Source organism: Pholis gunnellus, assembly GCF_910591455.1.
Source record: "Pholis gunnellus genome assembly, chromosome: 9".
Taxonomy (NCBI): domain Eukaryota; kingdom Metazoa; phylum Chordata; class Actinopteri; order Perciformes; family Pholidae; genus Pholis; species Pholis gunnellus.
In genome coordinates this window covers 9,661,456-9,685,603 of record NC_136535.1, presented here as the reverse complement: position 1 = coordinate 9,685,603, position 24,148 = coordinate 9,661,456, and the positions used below count along the sequence as shown (strand labels likewise).

Genomic DNA, 24,148 nt, shown 5'->3' with positions numbered 1-24,148 from the left:
TCAGAGACTTCCAGCACTTTTCATAGCTCTGCCCTTTCTGCCTGCCTGACACTTTTGGATTTATTTGACTGAGTGACCTTGTCTGAACTGTTAAGTAAACTGAACATTCCTTCCATCTCTGACTGTCTCGTTGTGCTTTTGGGATCAAGTTTGCTTGTACTAGTGATTGTGACACCAATAAGGCACTAAGACCTCGAGGAACCACAGAAAAAGTCATGCTGTGATTTGTAAACAAAAGCTTGACATTTGGAGAGTTCTGTAAGAATTGTGTGAGATGGAAAGCTCTTCAGAAACCCCATTATTATCAATATACCAGGGAAAGTAATATATCTTCTGGATGACCTAGGTATGTAGTTTGTGGTTGTTAGCCTCTTCCCAAGGTCCTTGACACTCGAGACTGATACCCATCAAACTGCAATGACAGCTTTAGTGGGGATAGAGCCCACTCCCAAGGCTCTAGGACCTTTCTATCACCCTAACCCTAATCCTAGCACTAACCCTTATCCTATGCTTGGCCACGCCCCCAGCCCAAAGCAATGGGAATTGTCTAATTTCAGATTAGATTTGAGAGGAAATGGTGCATAGTTACAAAATCATTTCACAACAGGTTAATAGCAGACCACATCAAGGTGTCACTCAGAGAGTACCAGGACATTCTGATGTAGCATTTCAAAATGAAAGCCCTTCAAATCACATTCATGAGACAATTTGTCTAATTTCAGGTGGTTATTGCCCCCTTAAGTTTCAACAAGCTGTGATTATCTTGGAGGTCACAATAGGTCATTTTATAGAGTGACAAAGTTTCAAAAGATTGTCTCACTATCATCATAACACATGTATACAATTGGGATTATTGAACCCACAAGAGTGTTAACTTTCCAGTCAAAGGCAGTTTATGCAACTCCCGACAATTCTTAGGTTTTGCCCCAAACTGCATGGGACTGCGTGTATGTAAAGGGCGCATTGTGGGTACCCACAACATTTGTATTCACCTATCTTGAGGTGAGAGGTCAAGAGACCCCTTTGAAAATGGCCATGCCAGTTTTTCCCTTGCCAAAATGTAGCCTACTTTGAATGCTATCATTGGATTCCTTATGCCTGATTCAGATTTCTGATCCTATGGATTCTGTGCAGGCACATCTCGCACACGCCAGGCATATATAGTACTGCAGATTGCACTAAGTAAGTAATATCTTGTCAATTTGGACCTGCATTTCACAAATCCTTTGCCAGGTGGTCTTTACATTTGATGGACATGTTTCAATAGTTCCATATTTGGTAAATCCCATTACCCGGCTTTGATGTTCAATCAAACTTCTGCGGCATCTGTAGAGCCAGGCCCGGGTCACATTATAGTATAATTGCGTATAATGATTATACGCAATGCTACTCTGCGGCTCTCTGGATGCTCTGCACAAGCTTTTCAGCAGAAGCCTAAATTACACTTCAGGTCTTCTAGTTTCATATGATACCAGGATCTTCTCTAGCTTTAAAATGTGTCAGCCGGGCCAGCTGCTGGGCCATTGGGTTAAGTTAAGATCTGTGAATATCATCAACACATTTTTAGAGGCCCCATTCTTGCCAAAGATATTCAAGATACAATAATAGACAGTATAAAAGAAGTGGACATAGTTGTTGAGACGTCACCCATTGGTTTGTGGACTTTGAAGCCTTGAGTTTGGCATTTTGTCTGTCAACATCTTGAATTTTGGCTGTTGCCATCTTGGTTTTTTGCAACCAGTGACTGGAAGAGGCCATGTTTGGAGTGTGGAGGAGTGGCGTAGAGAGGCCTTATATGACTCTGGTAGTGGTAGTGACTTGTAAATCACAAGGTAGCCCTCCCTAAAGCTTACCCTGCTTTATGGTCTATTTCCCTCTAAACCGTGTTGTGTTGAAGAAGACTTGAAACTAGTGCTTGAGACCATAAAATCACATTTACAATGTTTACTATGTTATTAAACAAGTTAGAAGTAGGATAATTCTATCATAGACTTCTATACAATCAGACTTCTTTTTGCAACCAGAGGAGTTGCCCAAGATGGTCAGTAGAGATTTAAGGCACTTCTGCATTGGCTTCACCTTTCAGAAGCCACCAGTAGTAGTAGTAGCCACCAGAATACAATATGTTATCCTATCGAGCTGCTTGTCCTTTCCCATCTTTATGTTAAGCTATGTCATGACTCCAGCTCGGTACATATTGATGGTCTCAAAAGGCAAGTGTAGTGTAGCGCAGACAATGTAGAACTTTTCCTTTAAACATTGAGGTGTGGTCAGAACTATTCTATATAGTATATGCTACATTGCATGGACAGTAAGCACATAGTAAGCATGAATGAAATGTGACATTTGTAGCTTTAAGTGACCAGCTTTAAATTCAACAACCGGTTTGAGTTGTGATAACTTAAGTGATCCCCTGACTTTTTCTCTTGCACTATCACCACGTTAAGAAGTGATTTCTTTCAGAGAAAACTGATCATATTCCAATGAACCACTTTGTGTTAATTACTAATTAGCAAATACTAGCATACTAAAGATGGAGAAAATTGTTAAAAACTACTGCTCTATGTAGTTAAATTGCTTCAAAACTAACATCTTGTAAACCTCTACCCTTACAAACCTCATGTCATGGAGGCAGAGTGACGTGTTTGTTTTGGGATCATCATGACACTCAGAAGCAACAACACAAATGAGTTCCAGGAGGAAGCTAATTAGTGTCTCGTGTGTGTAATTTAAGTGTGCATGTGTGAGTGTGGGCCTCTGTGTGGTGAGTGTCTTTGTACCTTAGTGAATTCTCATCTCAAAACAGTCTTATGCAATGTTGTTTTCCCCAGAATATTCTAAACACTGTTTCACATACATCGTCTGTTGAACTACTTCTTTCCTCTTACTATCTTGGCAACTATTTCATATGGTATTAACACGTGAACTGACACCTGAGTTAAGTTCCATAGATTTGGGAGAGGCAAAATATGAATGCAGAGAAATGCCAGTAAGAAGTGTACTGTAGCCTGTAAGGCAGCAATACCGTCTCATACCTCAGGTTCCTGTAGGGCTGCAGTAGCTCTTTAGTGTGACCACGTATGGGTCTCAACAGGTTTATGGTGTTACATAAGACCTTTAATAGGATTTCACTGCAGCATTTTGGACCACATGTAAGGAAAGTTCTGCTAAAGTAGGTGAAAGATAATTGCAAAAGTCAAGACACAATTTAAATTGATAAATGACTGGTGTCATTGACTAATTATCAGCCAAAATCCATCCACTCTGTTCATAGTTTTTTCAAAGAAAGAATGTTGGTGAAAAAACTCAAGGCGGCCTTGATTGCATCTAAAATTAATGTTGTGCTTTTGCCGCCATCTTTAGAGATACTTGTTTGAAAACTGAATTCAGGTTTTACCATTTAGAAGAATGAAGCTTCTGTACTACTTACAACACTAATCACGCTGCTGCTGCTACTCTTTAGTGTAGAAGTGAAGACCACCTAAACAGAGAGCAAATCATGGCCAGGACCAGTGTTTAGGGACCGTTTTGTTTGATGTTAACAAATGAATCACACAATACACGGATAATTTAGTGATATACCTCAATTGTGGTCTGGAAATAACATCCAGAGGCCTCTGTTTGAAACCGAGACAACACGGAGTAAAAATGTGGCTAATTCTGAGACCTTAACAAAGTATTCTTGAGAATAAGACCGATCTAGAGTTCACTCAACACTGCTATTTTTATCATTACATACTGAAACTACAACTACCACAAAATAACTGTTAATAACTGTAATAATAACAACCACATGTAGACCTTGTCCAACAACTTAAAACATAAAACTCAATAGTCAACAAGCTTCAGATGTCATGCTTATCCTTTGCTTGTAAAGTTATGCTGTAAAGCAATGCTCTCAGAAGAAACCATTAAACACTGGGGATATTAACACTCCCTCCTCAGTATTCATTTAGGTACACAGTGGGGGTTTGTTCAAGTGCAATTGTTTACTCCTATGGGACTTATACTGCTTTAGCATTATTAAATAAACAGTTCTTTCAAACAACCATCATGGGATGAGTGTTGCTTGCTATGCAGAACATGTATAGTAGTTCCCCACTGAACTATTTCATGTTCATTATTGGTGAAAATATTAACACCTATTGAGAAAAAACAAACTTATGAGACAAAGTTACTATTACCATTAATGTTTATCTAACGGATGCACGTCTATCTGCTTGATGAAGTTATCTCATGACACTTTTTATATGGAGCAGCTGTAGACTCTTCAATGTACAGACCCAACAGTTCCCACAATGAGCGACTTTTCCTTTAACACAGGGGTCCCCAAACTTTTTCCTGTGAGGGCCACGCCATATCACTGAACATATCGTTTGACCTAGGGCCGCACGATTAGGGGGGGGGGGGGGGTGCTACGTGGGTGCTACTCGCAGGTGAGCGACTGTTGCATCGTGCACGCGGATCGGGGCGGAACACCGCCGTGCGCGATACAGCGAGCAGGGGAATTGAAAACGCGCGACCATGTAGTGACAGATATGACATGCCGGCGTGTAAATAAATTAAGCACAAGTACTCGTCCTTCAAGCTCCCGTCTCGCTGCTCTTCTACTTCTTCTACTCTTCTACTTCTACAGGGTGCGCGCATGACAGCTTTCATCTCGTTCGCCCCCTGGTGGTTGGCTGATTCAGGAAGCGTTTGATTTGATATGTAGCAGAGCACGTATTTTAAACGTCAATATCGCAGACGATCATGCTCATTTAATCGTGGCAGCCAAAATCGTGATCGCGATTAAAATTCGATTCATTGTGCAGACTGAAAAAAAATCATAACGCGTCTCTGGTATTGTTCAGGGGGCCGGACCAAATGTGGAGGCGGGCCGTATCCGGCCCGCGGGCCGTAGTTTGGGGACCACTGGTTTAACAGGAAGAAACCTCGAGCAGAACAAGATAGAGAGGGAGGCAGAAGAGAGAAAGACATTAGTGATCCACAGAGAATAAAAAAGATGGATGTGTACCTTCATCACAAGATATGCTTCCCAAAGTCTTTTTAAGAGCTGAATTAGCCGGCGAATCGGCAGAATATGCTGCCCAACAGTTTAAGAACGGTAAGTGTAAAAGGTTGAGTCCTAGAAATGTATATAGTTGGCTGAAGTCTTGTAAGACTTACACATACTTTGTCAACCAGTTTATACTAATAAATTAAAACCATTAAAATATAATAAATAAACAAAGACAATTAATTATACCTCAGAAAAAAATGTGTTATTGCTGCATTGCTATTGTTTAAATGTTTGAGATGATGTTTAACGTGTTTTATCTGAAGTGTTGACTCACTGACCCCATATTTCCTTTTCAGTGTATTGAGGACATTTCTGCTCCATCATGCCAGAGGGAAATCAGAGCACCGTGACTGAATTTATTCTTACTGGATTCCCTGGACTTTATCCAGAGTACCAAGGCCTTGTCTCAGCAATATTGTTCTTAGTTTATGTCTTAACTTTGACAGGCAATGTTACAATTTTTTTTTTATTTGCAACCAACCGAAGTCTCCACAAGCCAATGTATTATATAATTCTAAATCTGAGTACATGTGACATCCTTTTTAGCACAACCACTTTACCTAAGATTATCAGTAAGTATTGGTTTCAATCAGGGACCATTTCATTCACTGCTTGCTTTGTCCAAATGTACTTTGTTCACTATCTTGGCACAGCGAATTCCTTAATTCTCTTCCTGATGGCTTTAGATAGGTATTTGGCGGTCTGCCATCCTCTCAGATATCCCATTGTTTTTAAAAACTCCACTATCAAAATTCTCAGTATTACAGCATGGATTGTTGCAAAGGCAGCCCCTTTAATGTTAGTTATTAGGGCATACCCTCTCCCGTACTGTGCCTCTAACATAATCAACCACTGCTTCTGTGATCATATTGGTATCACAACCCTGGCATGCACTAACAGAGCCCCTTATGGTTTTCCTGCTTTTGTGCTTGCAATGGTTTTCTTACTGGGACCTCTGGCATTTATACTGTTCTCATATTGCTCTATAATTATAGCAGTACTTAAGATTGCAAATTTACAAGGTCGCATTAAATCTCTGTCCACTTGCAGTACTCAGCTGATTATAATCTCCCTCTATTATTTACCCAGATGTTTTGTGTATTTAGCCAGCAATGTTGGCATTACATTTAGTGCTGATATGCGAATAGTAATAATCATGCTGTACAGCCTTTTCCCCCCTATGATTAATCCACTTATATATTGCTTAAGAGCTAAAGATATGAGAGAAAGCTTGTGGAAGCTATTCAACCGACGCATCATTCATCAAAAAGCACAAGTTTCTTCGATTAACAACTGATAAAAAAATGCATTAATCAACGTTTTTCCATTCAGCAGATTTAGGAAAGTTTCATTAAAAACACTGATTTGGGACAAATTGAAAGCTAAAGCTGTCACAATGTTAACCATGTCTGTTGGAAATTGTCTGTTCATGCAGTTGTTGCCAGGCCAAACACCTGCCTGGAAGTGGGAGTGAAGTAGTAGTTATACTACTACTTACCTACTCCCTCTTAACAGAAATATTGACATTGTCTTTTGAGCTGCAGCACAGAAATGTAGCTTATTTGACACTGGTCAAATAAATACTGAATTCAGTTTAGATTTTAGGGAAGTTTCGGATGTGCTCACGTTTTTTTTTACTTTGACTGCAGATGTTTGAAAAAAATATTATAACAATATTACTGTTACATCGGAAGCAACATATATTCATTTTTTGTCTAACTAGGAGGGTCTGCTTGAAATTTTCCTAACTGGCTAGAGTAAAGTTAACAATAATTTAAGTGTAGAAAATTATATAATATTATATTACACAAACATTTAATATCAATGAAAGAGTGAAAATATTTTTCATAAAGGCCCAGACAGGTGAAGACAACCTCTGTCACAGGGTTAGGAAGAGTAGCAACAAGGGAAGACTTAGGAACAGGCAAAAGGCAGGAGATTAGGCAGTAAGGCAGACAGGTAACAAGCGGACCAGTAACAGGCAAAAGATGCTCAGCAAGAAATTACCATATTGCAATTTTGACAAACTGACAAGGGGACACATGAACCGGACCGTATATCTAATCAGTGAATGATGAAGGTACTGAGAACAGATGAATGACGAAGTCCGGCAAACAAGCCTGAGGGCATCTGGTGGACAGGAAGGGAATGGCAAATGATTTTGAGGACGTGGGAATGTGGCTGAAGAGGTGGACAGAGAGGCAGAATGCGACAGCCTTAAACAATAAAAAAACAGCACCGCTGACGGTCAACTGATCAGACACTTTGCTTTGCTTCATGTCTCCTCATGTCACCTCATAAAAAGTTTCTCTTGAACACGATGCAAAGCAGGTGGATGGCCATTAGCTTTTGTGATTCACCTATGTTCTGTGCCTCACTGAGAGCAAATCAATCATCAGTCTGTATTCATTATCCAAAAAGCATAAAAAAACAACAAACACAAGTCGCCGGCCTCTTTCTCACACTGTGAATATGTTTACAAACAGTCCTGCTATATACTTTAAATACAAATTGAGAATACGTCTCATAGAAAGTCGCAACCGCATTGCACTAAAATCAGCAGCAGAAGGTTTAATTCTACTTGTGAAAAAAACAAACATTTGTTTCTGTCTTACCAGTTGCATTACAAATATGATTCTTATTTACAATTCCTTTATTGCAAGTTGTTATTCCGTGTCCTACAATAATGTTAAGTCTAAAAAACTCCCGGGCAGTAGGCACTGCATAGTGCACACAAATGAATGACATAATGCAATCTCTGGGGTAGCTAAAGATGTCGTTACGTCATTCACTATGATGAATATATACTGTGCTGTAAAGGATTCAGTTTGGAGTGGGATGCACCTTGATTGTCAGAATTGGGATTTGCCTCCAAGCAGCAAATGCGACATAGATCATAAAGACTATCTCTAATGTCTAAAGAATGATCGATGACTAATTACAATCTTACCAATTTCTTACAAGAGAGCATTTCTCCCAAAATTTTAACACCAAAATTATAATGATGAATACAAACATAACAGCAATCAAAGATTTTATAATACTTGGATTTCCAGGACTTGAGCCAACATATTATGGACCTGTCTCAACTCTTCTTTTCTTTACCTACTTGGTTATTCTAGTTGGAAATGGTTTTATTCTGATTTTTGTTGGGGTTGAGAGGCAGCTTTATAAGCCAACATATCTGATCTTCTGTCATCTGGCAATGAATGATTTGTTATTCGGGACAGTGACCTTACCAAAAATGATATCCAGATATTGGTGGGATGACAAGGTAATATCTTTTGAAGCCTGCTTCACTCAGATGTATTTTGTTCATTCCTTAGGAGCAATTCACTCTCTCCTTCTGCTAATTATGGCCCTTGATCGTTTTATTGCGGTGTGTTTTCCATTTAAATATCCCGTTCTAATTACAAACAACATTGTTTCTATGGCTTGTGGGTTTTCGTGGATTGGGACATTTCTTAGGATGATGGCAGTTGTATTTCATGCTCTGACTTTGACTTACTGTAATTCTAACATCATTGTGCAATGCTATTGTGACCACATTTCAATTACAAACCTGGCATGTGGTGGAGCTATAACATATGTCCGGGCTGTTGCTGTCAGTCTTGCAATGTTTAGTCTGTTGCTTCCACTTTCATTTGTAATTTTTTCCTATATTTCCATCTTTGTAGTTGTTTTAAAAAGAACAAACCAAGAGGGGCGATACAAAACCTTATCAACATGTACACCACAGTTATTGATTTCGTGCCTGTATTACCTGCCAAGATGTTTTGTTTATCTAGCTCATGCTACAGGATTCTCTTTTAGTTTGGAAATCCGTGTTGGATTGATATTGTTGTACAGTCTTCTTCCTTGTGCTGTTAATCCAATCATATATTGCTTCAAAACCAAACATATCAAAGATATTCTGATGAAGAGATTGAAGAATTCCATAGTTGGAGTGAAATAATGTGACCAAATGTGTGCATTAAATTCTTACCATAAAGATCTGAACAAATTTCTGCACTAAAAGGTAATTGTGAGAAAGTGACATGATCCATGGGGCATTAAAATAAAACAATGTAATATACAAGAGACCATAGTGCCTTACTTTTCTTTCACATCTACTAAGTTAACATTTGGTTATATTTCAATGAGCCAGATTAAAATGTGCAAACAAAATGTTTAAAGTTGTACTTTATTATTTCTAACACTAGTTAACCAACTGAGATGTATTACAATCCACACCGAGGGGATTTTAGCATGTGAGCCAGTTTCAGATATAACATAATCAGTGCATTCTTACTCCCAACTCGTCAAACACTGCCGTTTGGCCAGTGCCTCTTTGCATCGGATCAGTCTACTGTGCTGTAATACAAATATTACATCACGAAAACAGAACGGACACTACTTTCATTTTCATAGAGTTACTGTGAGGAACTTTTAAGTGTTAATGGAACATTTTCAATGTAATGACTCTATATGACCTACATAAGTGATCGAGACCAGCAGCAGAGGATGGCCAATTTCTACATCGTGATTCTTGATGCTTTTCGTTGGTGCCACCGGCTCAGATTCTGCACGAAATCAGATGAAATCATTTTTTAGGAGAATAGTACTTTAGCAAACTTATATATTGTATGTATTATATACTGAACAAAAGCTGCTCATTTTGTTGTGGGTGAATCAGTTTAGCATAGGTTTTGCATGCCACCCGCATGCATCGGCTCAAATATTAACCATATCCATTGTAGTAAACTAAGTATACAGTTCGTTGTTTTATCTTTATCAAAAGTGCTAAAATGACACTGTCCATTGCACTTGTAACTTCCTACTGTAGGAAATTGGACAGAAAACCCCATTATAATGCTGCAACCTTTTAAAAAGCAAAATGATGGGGCTGAAATAGACTCCATCCTGCTAAAATACTTTGACGCCAGACATAAGTGTTTGCAGTGTGTTGTTAGGCTACATGTTTAGGGTTAGGGAAAGACAGTGGTTGACTTTTTAAATATTTAAACAGGGTCACAGTCTTTCTCCAACCTCAACCAGGAGCTTTGAATTACATTATCATAACCATAAAAACAGATTGAATATTTACAAGTTCAAAAGTTTGGAATCGGCTGCCACAAACACTTGATTCGGTACAGTCAGATGGCTGAGAAGACTACGTGTTACAAATGTTTATGTATTTCATTGAGGGTTTGCAAAAAAGTAATGGTTTGTACATGAAGAACAAATCGCTGCACAATGGTTCACCCAGACGGATAATTCAAAGGGCAGAAAGAGACAGATTTGTATGAGCACCAGTTTAATAACAATAGAAGAAATCACCATTGCCTATAAGAAGCTGGAATTAACAGGCAAATTGCTTGAGCAAAGCAATTTTTTAAACTTTGTAATAGAAATAGAAGGTTAGTGTAGGGATAGCAGTATTGGAATTGGATCAGTGAATATCATCTGAACACACTATGGACTGAGAAATTACGGTTTAAAACCTCTTGCACCCGAGAAGGGTGCAAGAGTGCTAGAGGGGGGGCGAAGAGTGTACACATGTAGTACAAATCACTTTTGCGAAAGAATGAAATGATATTTTAAAATATTTCAAAAACGTACATGACGAAGAGATTCTGATCAAATGGACCATGTAACCTATTTTAATCACTTAAAAACATATATATACACAAAGTACTTCAAGGTACTACAAGTACTACCACAATTTCACCTATTTCTCGCCAGGAGAAGGCGAGCAATGTTCTCCGTTATCGATCCCAGCCGCGATCTACGGCACTTTCACACACACACTTCATATCCAGGAGCACGAGCACAACAAACTGCATCGAACTATCGCTTCCAAATTATTCTACTTTAAACCATTATAAAGTTACTATTGATCTGCCACAGATATCAACTCAGCCCATCATCATAAACATTGAAACGCTCCGTACCTTTTAGATGTTTCCTGGGTGAAAATCGAAAAAAATAAAAAATTAATCCGTGCCGCCATTTCGCTGCCGTCTCTCTCCTATGCTGTGAAAAAAACTGAGTCTATGACGAATGAGTAATAATTTCAGTTTTGGCCAATGGGTTTGACCCATGGGGGCGGATCAGAGTTTTCGATTATTTTATTGGCTTAAAATTCTGTAAACAACTCAAAGAACCAATGACTACACTGCCCAGAGTCTGCCGGGTTCAAATCTGTGGGAATTGCGCAAATCGGCCAATCAAAGGCTGTGTTAGGTTCAAATACATCACGTAAAACTGAAATTCTGACGAAAATTAGCCATATTTTACAAGTTTTTATATAGCCCAGGCTCTCAAAATGATGCCAAACTTCTGTATTAGATAGATTGAACACTATTAGTGATAAAAGAAGTGAAATATATAGATATATAGTATTTAAAAGTACAATAAGACAGCGATATGTGCGCCTTTCAAAATCAGAATTGACGTTGGCTGACCTCAGCTGACCTGTACACCGGCATTGATTTTTCAGGCATACTTCACTCTATCAAATCCAATTTATTTTTTAAAAGGACTGCTGACATGTTATGATATGATTTGGGAGAGTTTAGGCCTGCCTGTGCATCATGTAAAATCAATAAAAGTGCTTTTTAGGCACAAAAAAAAAAAAACGAACCTGAAAATTTTCAATTTGAGCTGTGTGTAACATTAGTTTCAGCATTTACCAGTAACGTATACAATGATATGTACACATATTAACAAAGAACACATTTATTTGTGTTATTTTGCCATTTAAATTATTCAAATATACCTTGTCGTTAGAGATTTACACTCTCTAGAGTTTGAGTATGACATTTTCGAGCAGAGGTCTCAAAATAGGCCTAGGGTTTAAAAGGTTTTAAACCTATTCAATCTAATCATGTAGTAGACTGCAGAAAAATGTTTTTGATAAAATAAAACAGTTCGAGCCAAGCACGGTTGGGGTTCAATAATGTTCTCAAGTCACTCAAGCAGTTTTGGACATATATACTATACATACAAATGTATATTCATCATTGCCTATATTTATTGAATTTGTTTTCCTTTTTTTTTCTTAATACTTTTGGTTTAATCCAAGCTTTTAAAAAAGTAGATAATTAGATGTTTTGTGTTCCTCAGTTTAACTTGGAAATAGAAAACAACAAACAAACGCATGGCTCTTTGATTAACATGATGATCCTTTGAGGATAGGTCAGATCAAACTTGATAAATGGCTGATATAACCTGGCATCCAGTCATTGTAATGTAGTCCTGGATATTACCTCCAAGCTCGAGCCGTATTCAGACAGGAGAGAATCAGAGTCATTAGATACACTTATTGGAATAAGTGATTTTTCAGATATAGGGGCTCATTTTGAATAGTTGGGTCTTGGATATCTCTTTTGAAATATATGGTATATTGATAGTGTATCCTGCATTTAATATCGTAAAGGTCTAATCAGTGTGCTTACCTTGCAGGTCTTCATTTCATGTCTTGTTTCTAATTTCTTATTGTAAACTTAGAATTATGATTGCCAATTTTACAGGGATGAGAAGCTTCCTCATTCTTGGATTCCCTGGACTTAGTCCAAAATATTATGGACCTGTGTCAGCTCTGCTCTTTTTCTTCTATCTTGCTATTGTTATGGGAAATATTTTCATTTTAACAATTGTTGTCCAGGTGAAGTCCCTGCAAAAACCCACATATCTGGTCTTTTGTCACCTGGCACTGAATGACTTAACATTTGGAACTTTGACTCTCCCAAAGATCATATCAAAATACTGGTTTGGTGATAGCATCATTTCATTTTATGGGTGCTTTACACAGATGTTCTTTGTTCATTATTTAGGATCAGTAACTTCTTTCATCTTGTTGGTAATGGCTCTCGATCGCTTTATTGCAATATGTATTCCACTGCGTTATCCTGTCCTAATCACAAACAACAACATATCTGTGCTCTGTGGGTTTGCTTGGGTCATCCCTCTGCCTTTGATGTTGACCATTGTAATCCATGCCCTCGCTTTACCTTTCTGTAAATCAAATGTTATTGCTCAGTGCTACTGTGACCACATTTCTATAACGAGCCAGGCATGTGGTGAGAATGTTATAATTGCACAGGTCACTACTCTCTGCATGGCCATGTTTTGTCTCTTGCTTCCTCTTGCATTCATCTTGTTTTCTTACATCTCTATCTTTGTGGTTATTTTGAATATATCCAATGCTGCAGGCCGCAGGAGAACCTTATCAACTTGTACCCCACAAATTTTCATCACTTGCCTCTTTTACCTTCCCAGGTGTTTTGTTTATGTAGCCAATACTGTTGGATTTTCTTTCAGTTTAGATGTGCGTATTTTATTGATATTGTTGTACAGTCTTTTCCCTGCTGCTGTTAATCCCATCATATATTGTTTCAAGACTCAAGATATCAAGCAGACTTTGATAAAGAAAATGAAACAAACCAGGATTGGAATAGAGATAAAACTTTCATTCTAATAACAGAATGAAACCTCAGTCATCCAGTCAAAACGTTTGGCTTAATTTGCAAGAAATGTGACAAATGAAACGTGATTATTTGTATTAAAGCTTGGCATGATGTGTAAATTACATTTTTTATGTGCATGGGTGTTTCTCTAATGTAAAGTCTGCAGTTCAGATGATAATGATATCTAAATGGAAATATCAGATGTAATTGCTTTACAAGAATGGCACTGTACACATACAAGGGATGTAATGAGCTAATAGAAAGAAATAATACAGTACATTTCCTGCAGTCTGAGGACTTTAGATACTAAAGATAAAGTCCTGTACTTACACACAAGGGTTTATTTTCCATTCATTTTAGGGGTTACATTTACTGAGCCCTACACTAGCCACTATAATGATGTAGTCTTCACCAACAGCAGTGCTACTCTCCAGCTAAAGTTTATGAGCAAAAATACAAGTACATTGCATTTTGTCAAAAGCCTGACAACTTGGCAAACCTCCACCAGTAATGGACTGTTCAGTAACAGGTGTGTATTTACTGTAGGGGGGCTTTGGGTAAAGTAAGTGGTGCTCCACACCTGATGCTAATCAGCTAATGATTACTTCTCAGGGTTTTTCAAGACGCCAGTGCTTACATGTTACTAATGATAACTGATAATTCACTAACAAGGGCCGCGGCAATAAAAATATGAGTTTCGAGAGGTTTATTGCGTGATGGAATGATCGTTAGATTTAGCAATCGTTCGTCCTTGGTACAAAAAAACAATTACTTCTGTTTTATCTTTGTTTAATTGAAGAAAATTCTGGCACATCCAGTTGTTGATTTGTTCAATGCATTTACCCAGCCCTTGTATGGGATTATAGTCGCCTGGTGATATAGTTATGTAGATTTGTGTGTCGTCTACATAATTATGATAACACACTTTGTTGTTTTCCATAATATGACCTAGTGGAAGCATGTAGATGTTGAACAGAAGAGGCCCCAGTATTGAACCTCGGGGAACACCACATGTCATTTTAGTCAGCTCTGATGTGTAATTAGCTACAGACAAAGTATTCTCAGTCCTTCAAGTAGGATTCAAACCAGTTAAGTGCTGTGCCAGAGAGTCCCACCCAGATTTCTAGTCTTTCTAGTAGTATGTCATGGTCGACCATGTCGAATGCAGCACTGAGATCCAGCAATACTAAGACTGAAATTCTGCCATTGTCTGCGTTTAAGTGGATATCGTTAAAAACCTAAACAAGAGCAGTTTCAGTACTGTGGTGCTGTCGAAAGCCTGACTGGAAGACATCAAAACAGTTATTTTATGGCCAAGAAGTTGTTCAGCTGTTGAAAACCCGCATTTTCAATTATTTTACTTAAAAATGGGAGGTTTGATATTGGCCTAACATTTTTCATTGTTGCGGAGTCTAAATTAGCCTTCTTTAGGAGTGGTTTAATAACTGCAGTTTAGGTAGAGGGATGAAGGGATGTAGGGTAGGGATTTGGGTAGCGGGATTAAGGGATGTAGGGTAGGGGGATGAAGGGATGTAGGGTAGGGATAGGGGTAGAGGGATGAAGGGATGTAGGGTAGGGGGATGAAGGGATGTAGGGTAGGGATAGGGGTAGAGGGATGAAGAGATGTAGGGTAGGGATAGGGGTAGAGGGATGAAGGGTAGGGGGATGAAGGGATGTAGGGTAGGGATAGGGGTAGAGGGATGAAGGGATGTAGGGTAGGGGGATGAAGGGATGTAGGGTAGGGATAGGGGTAGAGGGATGAAGAGATGTAGGGTAGGGATAGGGGTAGAGGGATGAAGGGGTCGAGGTAGAGGGATGAAGGGATGTAAGGTAGGGATAGAGGTAGAGAGATGAAGGGGTCGAGGTAGAGGGATGAAGGGTAGGGATAGGGGTAGAGGGATGAAGGGATGTAAGGAAGTAGGGAAGAAGAAACAAGGAGGGTAGAGAGGGTTGTAGAAAGGAGGTTGGGCGAGCGATAGGGGACCGTTGGTGTCCGGAGGCTGGCGGGAACTGGGGGAATGGAGACTGGAGGGTGGGGGCCGTCTCTTCGGAAGCTCTGGTGGTGCAGAGTCCCCCGTTGGTCCTGTAATCCTGCGAGAGAGAGAACGAAAGAGAGCGAGAGAGACTATATAGAAAATAGTAAGACAAAAACGGCGTTGGGGGAGGGATATGAAAACAGTCAAAGAGGAAGTGAACAGGTTCGTTGTGCTTAAATACTTTGTGCAGAAGAAATGAGCTGTGTTCTGGGCGTGGTCCCTGTTCCTGAACTAAGTTTATAAAACTCAATGTAACATGCATGAACATGAGTTCAGACTCTGTGTTATGGATTTAAATATGTTCACAAGCACTAAAGACTAGATTACAGTAATTGGCCCAGGACCTTCAGGTGACCTGAAAGGTCCAGTTTACAGTGTGACAATTTGATTAGTTGCAAATTAATGTATGCAACATTTTAGTACATTAGGTGGACAGAGAGGCAGAATGCGACAACCTTAAACTAAAGAAAACAAAAAAAACAGCACCACTGAAGGGCAAAAGTCGTTGAATCCTGTGTTGACTTTTTAAACATTTAAACAAGGTCACAGTCTTTCTCCAACCTCAACCAGGAGCTTTGAATTCCATTATCACAACCATAAAAACAGATTGAATATTTACAAGTTCAAAAGTTTGGAATCGGCTGCCACAAACACTTCATTCGGTACAGTCAGATGGCTGAGAAGACTACTTGTTACAAATATTTATGTATTTCATTGAAGGTTTGCAAAAAAGTAATGGTTTGTACATGAAGAACAAATCGCTGCACAATGGTTCAACCAGATGGATAATTCAAAGGGCAGAAAGAGACAGATTTGTCTGAGCACCAGTTTAATAACAATAGAAGAAATCACCATTGCCTATAAGAAGCTGAAATTAACAGGCAAATTGCTTGAGCGAAGCAATTTTTTAAACTTTGTAATAGAAATAGAAGGTTAGTGTAGGGATAGCAGTATTGGAATTGGATCAGAGAATATCATCTGAACATACTATGGACTGAGAAATTACAGTTTAAACCTATTCAATCTAATCATGTAGTAGACTGCAGAAAAATATTTTGGATAAAATAAAACATTTCGGGCCAAGCACGGTTGGGGTTCAATAATGTTCTCAAGTCACTTACGCAGTTTTGGACTGGAGAACAAATTCAAAAGCTAAGGGTAGTTGAGGGTATAGTATTGTCCCCTGTCATGCAAAACTGTACGGAGATTGATTAATTTCAAGTCTTTTGATGTCGGCATTATAGTGCCTTTATCTTTGTTGAAAATAGCCACTATTGAGGGAAAGAAGTAGAACATTATTATAATTCAATTTTTAACAGTATACTGCATATGTATATATATACTGTACATACAAATGTATATTCATCATTGCCAATATTTATCGAATTTGTTTTCCTTTTTTTTCTTAATACTGAATTTGGTTTCATCCAAGCTTTTAAAAAAGTAGATAATTAGATGTTTTATGTTCCTCAGTTTAACTTGGAAACAGAAAACAACAAACAAACGCATGGCTCTTTGATTAACATGATGATCCTTTGAGGATAGGTCGGATTAAACTTGATAAATGGCTGATATAACCTGGCATCCAGTCATTGTAATGTAGTCCTGGATATTACCTCCAAGCTCGAGCCGTATTCAGACAGGAGAGAATCAGAGTTATTAGATACACTTATTGGAATAAGTGATTTTTCAGATATAGGGGCTCAATTTGAATAGTTGGGTCTTGGATATCTCTTTTGAAATATATGGTATATTGATAGTGTATCCTGCATTTAATATCGTAAAGGTCTAATCAGTGTGCTTACCTTGCAGGTCTTAATTAATTTCATATCTTGTTTCTTATTGTAAACTTAGAATTATGATTGCCAATTTTACAGGGATGAGAAGCTTCCTCATTCTTGGATTCCCTGGACTTAGTCCAAAATATTACGGACCTGTGTCAGCTCTGCTCTTTTTCTTCTATCTTGCTATTGTTATGGGAAATATTTTCATTTTAACATTTGTTGTCCAGGAGAAGTCCCTGCAAAAACCCACATATCTGGTCTTTTGTCACCTGGCACTGAATGACTTAACATTTGGAACTTTGACTCTCCCAAAGATCATATCAAAATACTGGTTTGGTGATAGCATCATTTCATTTCATGTGTGCTTTACACAGATGTTCTTTGTTCATTATTTAGGATCAGTAACTTCTTTCATCTTGTTGGTAATGGCTCTCGATCGCTTTATTGCAATATGTATTCCACTGCGTTATCCTGTCCTAATCACAAACAACAACATATCTGTGCTCTGTGGGTTTGCTTGGGTCATCCCTCTGCCTTTGATGTTGACCATTGTAATCCATGCCCTCACTTTACCTTTCTGTAAATCAAATGTTATTGCTCAGTGCTACTGTGACCACATTTCTATAACGAGCCAGGCATGTGGTGAGAATGTTAAAATTGTACAGGTCACTGCTCTCTGCGTGGCCATGTTTTGTCTCTTGCTTCCTCTTGCATTCATCTTGTTTTCTTACATCTCTATCTTTGTGGTTATTTTGAATATATCCAATGCTGCAGGCCGCAGGAGAACCTTATCAACTTGTACCCCACAAATTTTCATCACTTGCCTCTTTTACCTTCCCAGGTGTTTTGTTTATGTAGCCAATACTGTTGGATTTTCTTTCAGTTTAGATGTGCGTATTTTATTGATATTGTTGTACAGTCTTTTCCCTGCTGCTTTTAATCCCATCATATATTGTTTCAAGACTCAAGATATCAAGCAGACTTTGATAAAGAAAATGAAAAGAACTAGGATTGGAATAGAGATAAAACTTTCATTCTAATAATGAAATGAAACCTCAGTCATCCAGTCAAAAAGTTTGGCTTAATTTGCAAGAAATGTGACAAATGAAGCGTGATTATTTGTATTAAAGCTTGGCATGATGTGTAAATTACATTTTTTCTTTAATGTAAAGTCTGCAGTTCAGATGATAATGTTAAATGGAAATATCAGATGTAATTGCTTTACAAAAACTCCACTGTACACATGATGTAATGAGCTGATGGAACAAAATAATACAGTAAATGTCCTGCAGTCTGAGGACTTTAGATACTAAAGATAAAGTCTTGTACTTACACACAAGGGTTTATTTTCCATTCATTTTGGGGGTTACATTTACTGAGCACTACACTAGCCACTAGAATGATGTAGTCTTCACCAACAGCAGTGCTACTCTCCAGCAAAAATACCAAGTATATTGCATTTTGTCAAAAGCCTGAAAACTTGGCCAACCTCCACCAGTAATGGACTGTTCAGTAACAGGTCTGTATTTACTGTAGGGGGGCTTTGGGTAAAGTAAGTGGTGCTCCACACCTGATGCTAATCAGCTAATGATTACTTCTCAGGCTTTTTCAAGATGCCCGTGCTTACATGTTATAATAATAATTGATTCATGCATGAACAAGAGTTCAGACTCTGTGTCATGGATTTAAATATGTTCACAAGCACTTAATTAAAGACTAGATTACAGAAAAGGGCTACTACACCAGGGCCCAGGACCCTTAGGTGACCTGAAAGGTCCAGGTCCTGACTCTTAGTACTGAATACAGCCACCAGATGGTGACAGACTTGGTCGCATCCATAGGAATGTGTGGATACCTCCAGCAGAGTAATTGGGGCCTACTATTCTGCATTTATCTGCCTGTATATCTCCTGAGTCATATGAATCTTGAACAATATTCATTGTTTTTATATCTATTTAAATTTTGGAGGGAGAATTACGTTTCTTTGTAACGTGGCTATATGGGATTCAAATGTGTCTTGACGTAAAACTCCCCGTAAACAGTCAACTTGTAAACAGCAATGGCAAAACACTGAGATTGCCTCATAAATTGTATCATGAATGTTGTATTTGAGTGTATTTTCACCAAATGTATAGATACAGTTGAAGTCAGAGGAAGAGAACACGTTCAGTTGCATGATTGTCCATAGTCTTTTAATGGTGATATGTCTTTGAGATTCAGATTTTATACTAGGCAAGGATAAAAATCATATTTTTTCCTTCATTGCTTCTCATGGTAATGGAATGGTAGTATAGTTTAGTTGACTTACAATGGATTCAAATTCCTTAGCCCCTAACATTTTAAAGGAGAACAGGTATATAAGCCTAATGCTTAAGGAGCTATTCCTGATTAATTCTTGTTCTGTTATTTTAGGCATTTTTTCCAAGGAATATTACTAGAAGTTAGGAGGTTATGAGACAGAGAAGACGGGAACTGTTAGAGGCATATAAATAGTTTGTGTGGTATTTACATTAAACGTGGTTGTCTTGAGATGGGTTTTAAACATTTAACCATCATTACCAGATAAATCTTCTAGCTGCTCTGAAGATGTAAAAAATAACCATGTAAACATGAAAAGATCAAGAGGTTTGGTTTATGTGAAACATCTTTTACTGCCTGGTCAAAGTGTAAACTAAAACATATGATTTACATGTCATTAATTAACATTTGTATTCAAATTTGGTGTATCAAATCATTTCAATAAAGTAACAGACTGCCTAAATATTTACCATTATTCCACCTGACTCATTCACGACACCAAGTGGCCATCAGATAATCTCCTCTATGTCACTTTGAATATCAATGCTATGACAGGGCTCAGTGGGTAGACATGCTAGTTCCTCAAATACAGGAGCATAGCTGCTGAAAGGTAGTTGCATATTTAAAATACTTCCCCATTGCTCAAACATACTGGATGGAGCACTCTGAGCTTCATGCTGACCTGCAGCAGAATGACAGGTGTGTCTGAAGCTGCACGCTGACAGGGATGACTGGTCATGTATGCATTTCCTGGCGCTGATGAGAGAAAACTGTCCACACTCAGACTGTGAGCAGGTGAATGTGCTGTCTGATTCACTGTCAGACGAAGCACCGATCATCGTGGTGGACTTGGCAGGTTCAGGCCTCGGGGATGCTCGAGGTGACATTGTTTGCTCCCGAGGAGTGTTTAATTTACTAATTTCTTCAAAAGTGAGGCATTGTGCAGGTTCCAGGAACTCTGGTTTTTGGAACTTCTTTTTGTAACGAGGGGGTGTTTGCTGGGAGTGCTCTGCATCGATCTTAGTTAACAACTGCTTGTTTAGGAAAGCTACATCTTGAGGTTTCGTAGGACTTTTTGGCCTCTCTCCACTGGAGCGTTCTTTCTTAAATCCTGCTAACAGCATCCTCAAATCTACCCACCGTTTAGGATCAGCTTTCACACACTTTGTGTCGTACAGGTGGTGTGTCAGTGAGGCAGTGTCTGAGTGAAGTGCACTAGAGATGCTGCCGATTTCATAATACTCCAGCTCACTGTTTGGCACCGGCTGAACACTTGATGGACTGGCATCACCGTAAAACTCCACACTTAACCTCTGCTGATCAGCGCTCATTGGGTTGTGTTGTTTCTCTTTTTCTGCACACGCAGCATGAGCGAGAGTTCTGTTGTCATCACAGTGAAACACTGTATTGTCTGTCCCTTGCTCTGTTTTCTTTGGCGAGCTATCACTCTGACACTTTGCATTCTTACGCCTCACTCTGTAAAGGGCAACACACAATCCTATAATCACCAGGACGGAGATCAGAGGAAGAATCACAGCTATGAGCCACAGAGGCACACTGCCCTGCATCTCAGAGCATTGATTACGGCTCTCTGTTGTAGAGATGCAGATATCACAGGCGTGGTCAGAAACGTTGTGTAAACAGACGCAGGACCTGTTCTGCGCGGCAGGTCCACACACACTCCACCGGTTTTGACAGTGTGCAGAGAGACAACGCCTCCTGGCTGTGTCCTCCTCAGAGCACGGCGAGGGGAGGCAGACACCCGGCGAGCTGCAGCTCGACTGGACAAGAGTCGAGCTCGGCCAGACATCCATCATCACACTCTGTCCACTGACAGGCAGAGTGTAACCGCTCACATTGAAATACTGCACACAGCCAGTGAACCCTGCCATAAAAAGAATGAAGTTGACAATTGTTCATTGTTACTCAAAAATGCTGAAAAACAACAACAACAAAAAACGTTCATTTTAGTTCTATTCCCACACCAGCATGTTTTGGCCTTTTTATGTCTGATTCACATATTAACACTTAATGAAATGTGAGGTGTATATTTACCTAACTGTTGTAGGTTTGAATCACCGGTCAGAGCTGCACCAAAAATAATCTTTTCCACACTAACAGGAGTGAGATCCATACTGCGGTCGGTGATGTTCAAGACGGAGTCGCTATCCAGAAGCAGGAATGTGTTCTGTCCATTGCTGAACAAGGAGAGGACATGCCAAAACCCGTCGGCCACGGGGGAGTCCACAATGAACTCTGACAGGTGGCCTGACAGTGTGTCTTTGGTAATGTACACAAGCTTTCTGTGTTTTATCTGAATGAGACAGAAAGAAAACAAGCAATTTCACACTTCAAATGTAAATTCAAGATGAGTAAATATCTGTTTAATTGCAATCTATACCTTCAGCATAGTGTATCCTGTCTGCCCAACAACAAATATTAACACTCCATTATCTTGGGTCTTAAACTTGATGTTAATCCCACTTTGGTCTCTGGCGTTTCCTTCTTTTTCATCATCCAACAATTCTTTTAGCAGGTAGTCTCTCTTGAATCGCTCCTTGATGACATACTCAATGTAGTCATTCCCATCAAATCGCAAAACAAGCCCCTCCGACATTTCTATTTAAGAAGACAAAACATGAAAAAAGAGTATTGTGAAATTGATGAAAATCAAACAAAAATGTGATCTGTTTATTAAAAGGTATATTTACCTTGAACACAGTTGCTTCCAGTAAAAGGGCTTTTGCACTCACAAAGATAGTCAGACCAAAGGTCATGGCACAAGCCGCTGTTCTTACATGGGTTGCTGTGACATGGTGACGGCGTTGCCCGAGGACACCTTTATAGAACAAAAATGAGTTACGAAGACAAGTTGTTGAAATGTATAGACAAAAAAATAGAGACATTTTCCATATTACAGTTTTTAAAGTATGTTTTGCTATTTTCATGCTTTAGTCAGGTGGGGGCAGTAGAGGTATGATGGTAAATGAGTTGGGAGAGAGGTGGTATGATACAACTAAGGTGCCCAGCATGACTCGGAACCCCAAAGTTTATTATTACAGTAGGAAATTGAATTGTGTATACTAAATACTTACCTATCAAGGATGTTATATGTTGCAAGGGCCATTGAAGGTCTCAGGAGGATGCCATTTACATAAACGTTACGAATACATCCAACAAAGTCATGCGTTTTTATCTGAGCAGGAAGCAGTAAAATAGATTCAAAAGTCCTCGTTCCTCCGAAAGTCATATTACTGCCAACATCTAGTGTTCTGATTGTAGATAAAGACAGAGAGAGATCATTGATGAAGGTTAAACACAAGGCCAAAGAATTAAATTATGAATTGTGCGTAAAGAAGAATTAATTATTATTTCACTGCTACCTCTTTAAGCTACTGCCATCACTCCGTGAAAAACAAAATCCATTGTTCTCAATGTCTGTGCAGTTGTCCACATGCAAGGAACCCATCTGTTAAATGCAAGTAGTGCGACATCAGTCTTTTCAGATTGACCTCTTTCATTTCCAATTAAAAAAAATGCCATCTCATTAACCTTGTGTATGTGCTGACATATCTAAAACTCACGTTCCCAATCCTCCTGGCAGTGACACTATGGAAATATCCATCGGCCACTTGCTTGTGTGTCTGCAGCCTCACACGTCCTGGGCCCAGGTCATAAGAGAGATGTATAGCCCCATTCAGTATCTCCAGTGCAATAAACTCCCTGCTAGATGGTCCTCCAGGGTTGTACAGGAGCAGGGAGTTCCTCTGCACTGTAGCAAACTCTAGAGAGATTAAATTAGTCCTGCGATCCAACGGGGGAAACTCCATGAAGGACAGCTCCTCAAAGCCATAACTGTGGTCCTCACAGTGGACTCCACTGACCCCTAAAACAAAGATGGAACATATTGTTTGTAAATTGTTCTCAGTTGTAACACAGCACACCTTAAAGGTCACTTGTTAAAACTGAATTGCAAATATTTGCAAATTCACAATTTGTCGTTGTGCAGGACTATTCCTTGGGCGACCACAGATAGAAGAGCTTGTTGATGTCTCACGTGCAGGTTTTTTTAAGGATTTTGTTTATTAATTCGGGAAAAATGGCAGACAATTTCAAACAGTCCCTCTTATAGTGTTGCACTCATTTGTTACACGTGAAAAGTGACAGAAGCCATTGCGTAAAGAATGAGAAACGAGACATCGGAAAGGTGTGGAGGTATGGGGTTTCAGTAGCTATTCAACCATCCGACAAGCCCTTCTAATGGAGTGTACTGGTGTCTGGTGTGTGTTACCTTTGGACAAAGCCAGGCCAGCAGTTTCACCCTGTTTCCCATCTTTGTGCTAAGCTAACCTAATCAGATGCTGGCTGTGGTCTTGTATTTAACTGACAGATTAGTAGTATAGAACTTCTCATCTAACTTTCCACAAATAAACAAACTTCCCAAAATGTTGAACTTTTGCTTTAATTAAAGAGCCTTGTTTTTGCGTTATTCTTACCAAAGGGACAATGACAGGAGAA

General features: G+C 39.0%; 4 protein-coding genes across 4 annotated transcripts; all 4 read left to right on the top strand.

The window, feature by feature from the left end:
- Positions 1-5,384: 5,384 nt before the first annotated feature.
- On the top strand, positions 5,385-6,359 carry LOC306701146 (olfactory receptor 2AT4-like; the record flags this gene model as incomplete). Its single annotated transcript, XM_079166399.1, has 1 exon — positions 5,385-6,359. One exon carries the CDS (start codon positions 5,385-5,387, stop codon positions 6,357-6,359), a length of 975 nt encoding a protein of 324 aa, XP_079022525.1.
- A 1,704-nt stretch (positions 6,360-8,063) lies between these two features.
- LOC306701145 (olfactory receptor 52E8-like) lies at positions 8,064-9,017 on the top strand (the record flags this gene model as incomplete). Its single annotated transcript, XM_079166398.1, has 1 exon — positions 8,064-9,017. The coding sequence occupies one exon, from the start codon at positions 8,064-8,066 to the stop codon at positions 9,015-9,017; it is 954 nt and encodes a 317-aa protein (XP_079022524.1).
- A 3,540-nt stretch (positions 9,018-12,557) lies between these two features.
- LOC306701144 (olfactory receptor 2AT4-like) lies at positions 12,558-13,523 on the top strand (the record flags this gene model as incomplete). Its single annotated transcript, XM_079166397.1, has 1 exon — positions 12,558-13,523. One exon carries the CDS (start codon positions 12,558-12,560, stop codon positions 13,521-13,523), a length of 966 nt encoding a protein of 321 aa, XP_079022523.1.
- A 3,883-nt stretch (positions 13,524-17,406) lies between these two features.
- On the top strand, positions 17,407-18,372 carry LOC306701143 (olfactory receptor 2AT4-like; the record flags this gene model as incomplete). The annotated part of the gene is made up of 1 exon (XM_079166396.1): positions 17,407-18,372. The coding sequence occupies one exon, from the start codon at positions 17,407-17,409 to the stop codon at positions 18,370-18,372; it is 966 nt and encodes a 321-aa protein (XP_079022522.1).
- Positions 18,373-24,148: the final 5,776 nt, after the last annotated feature.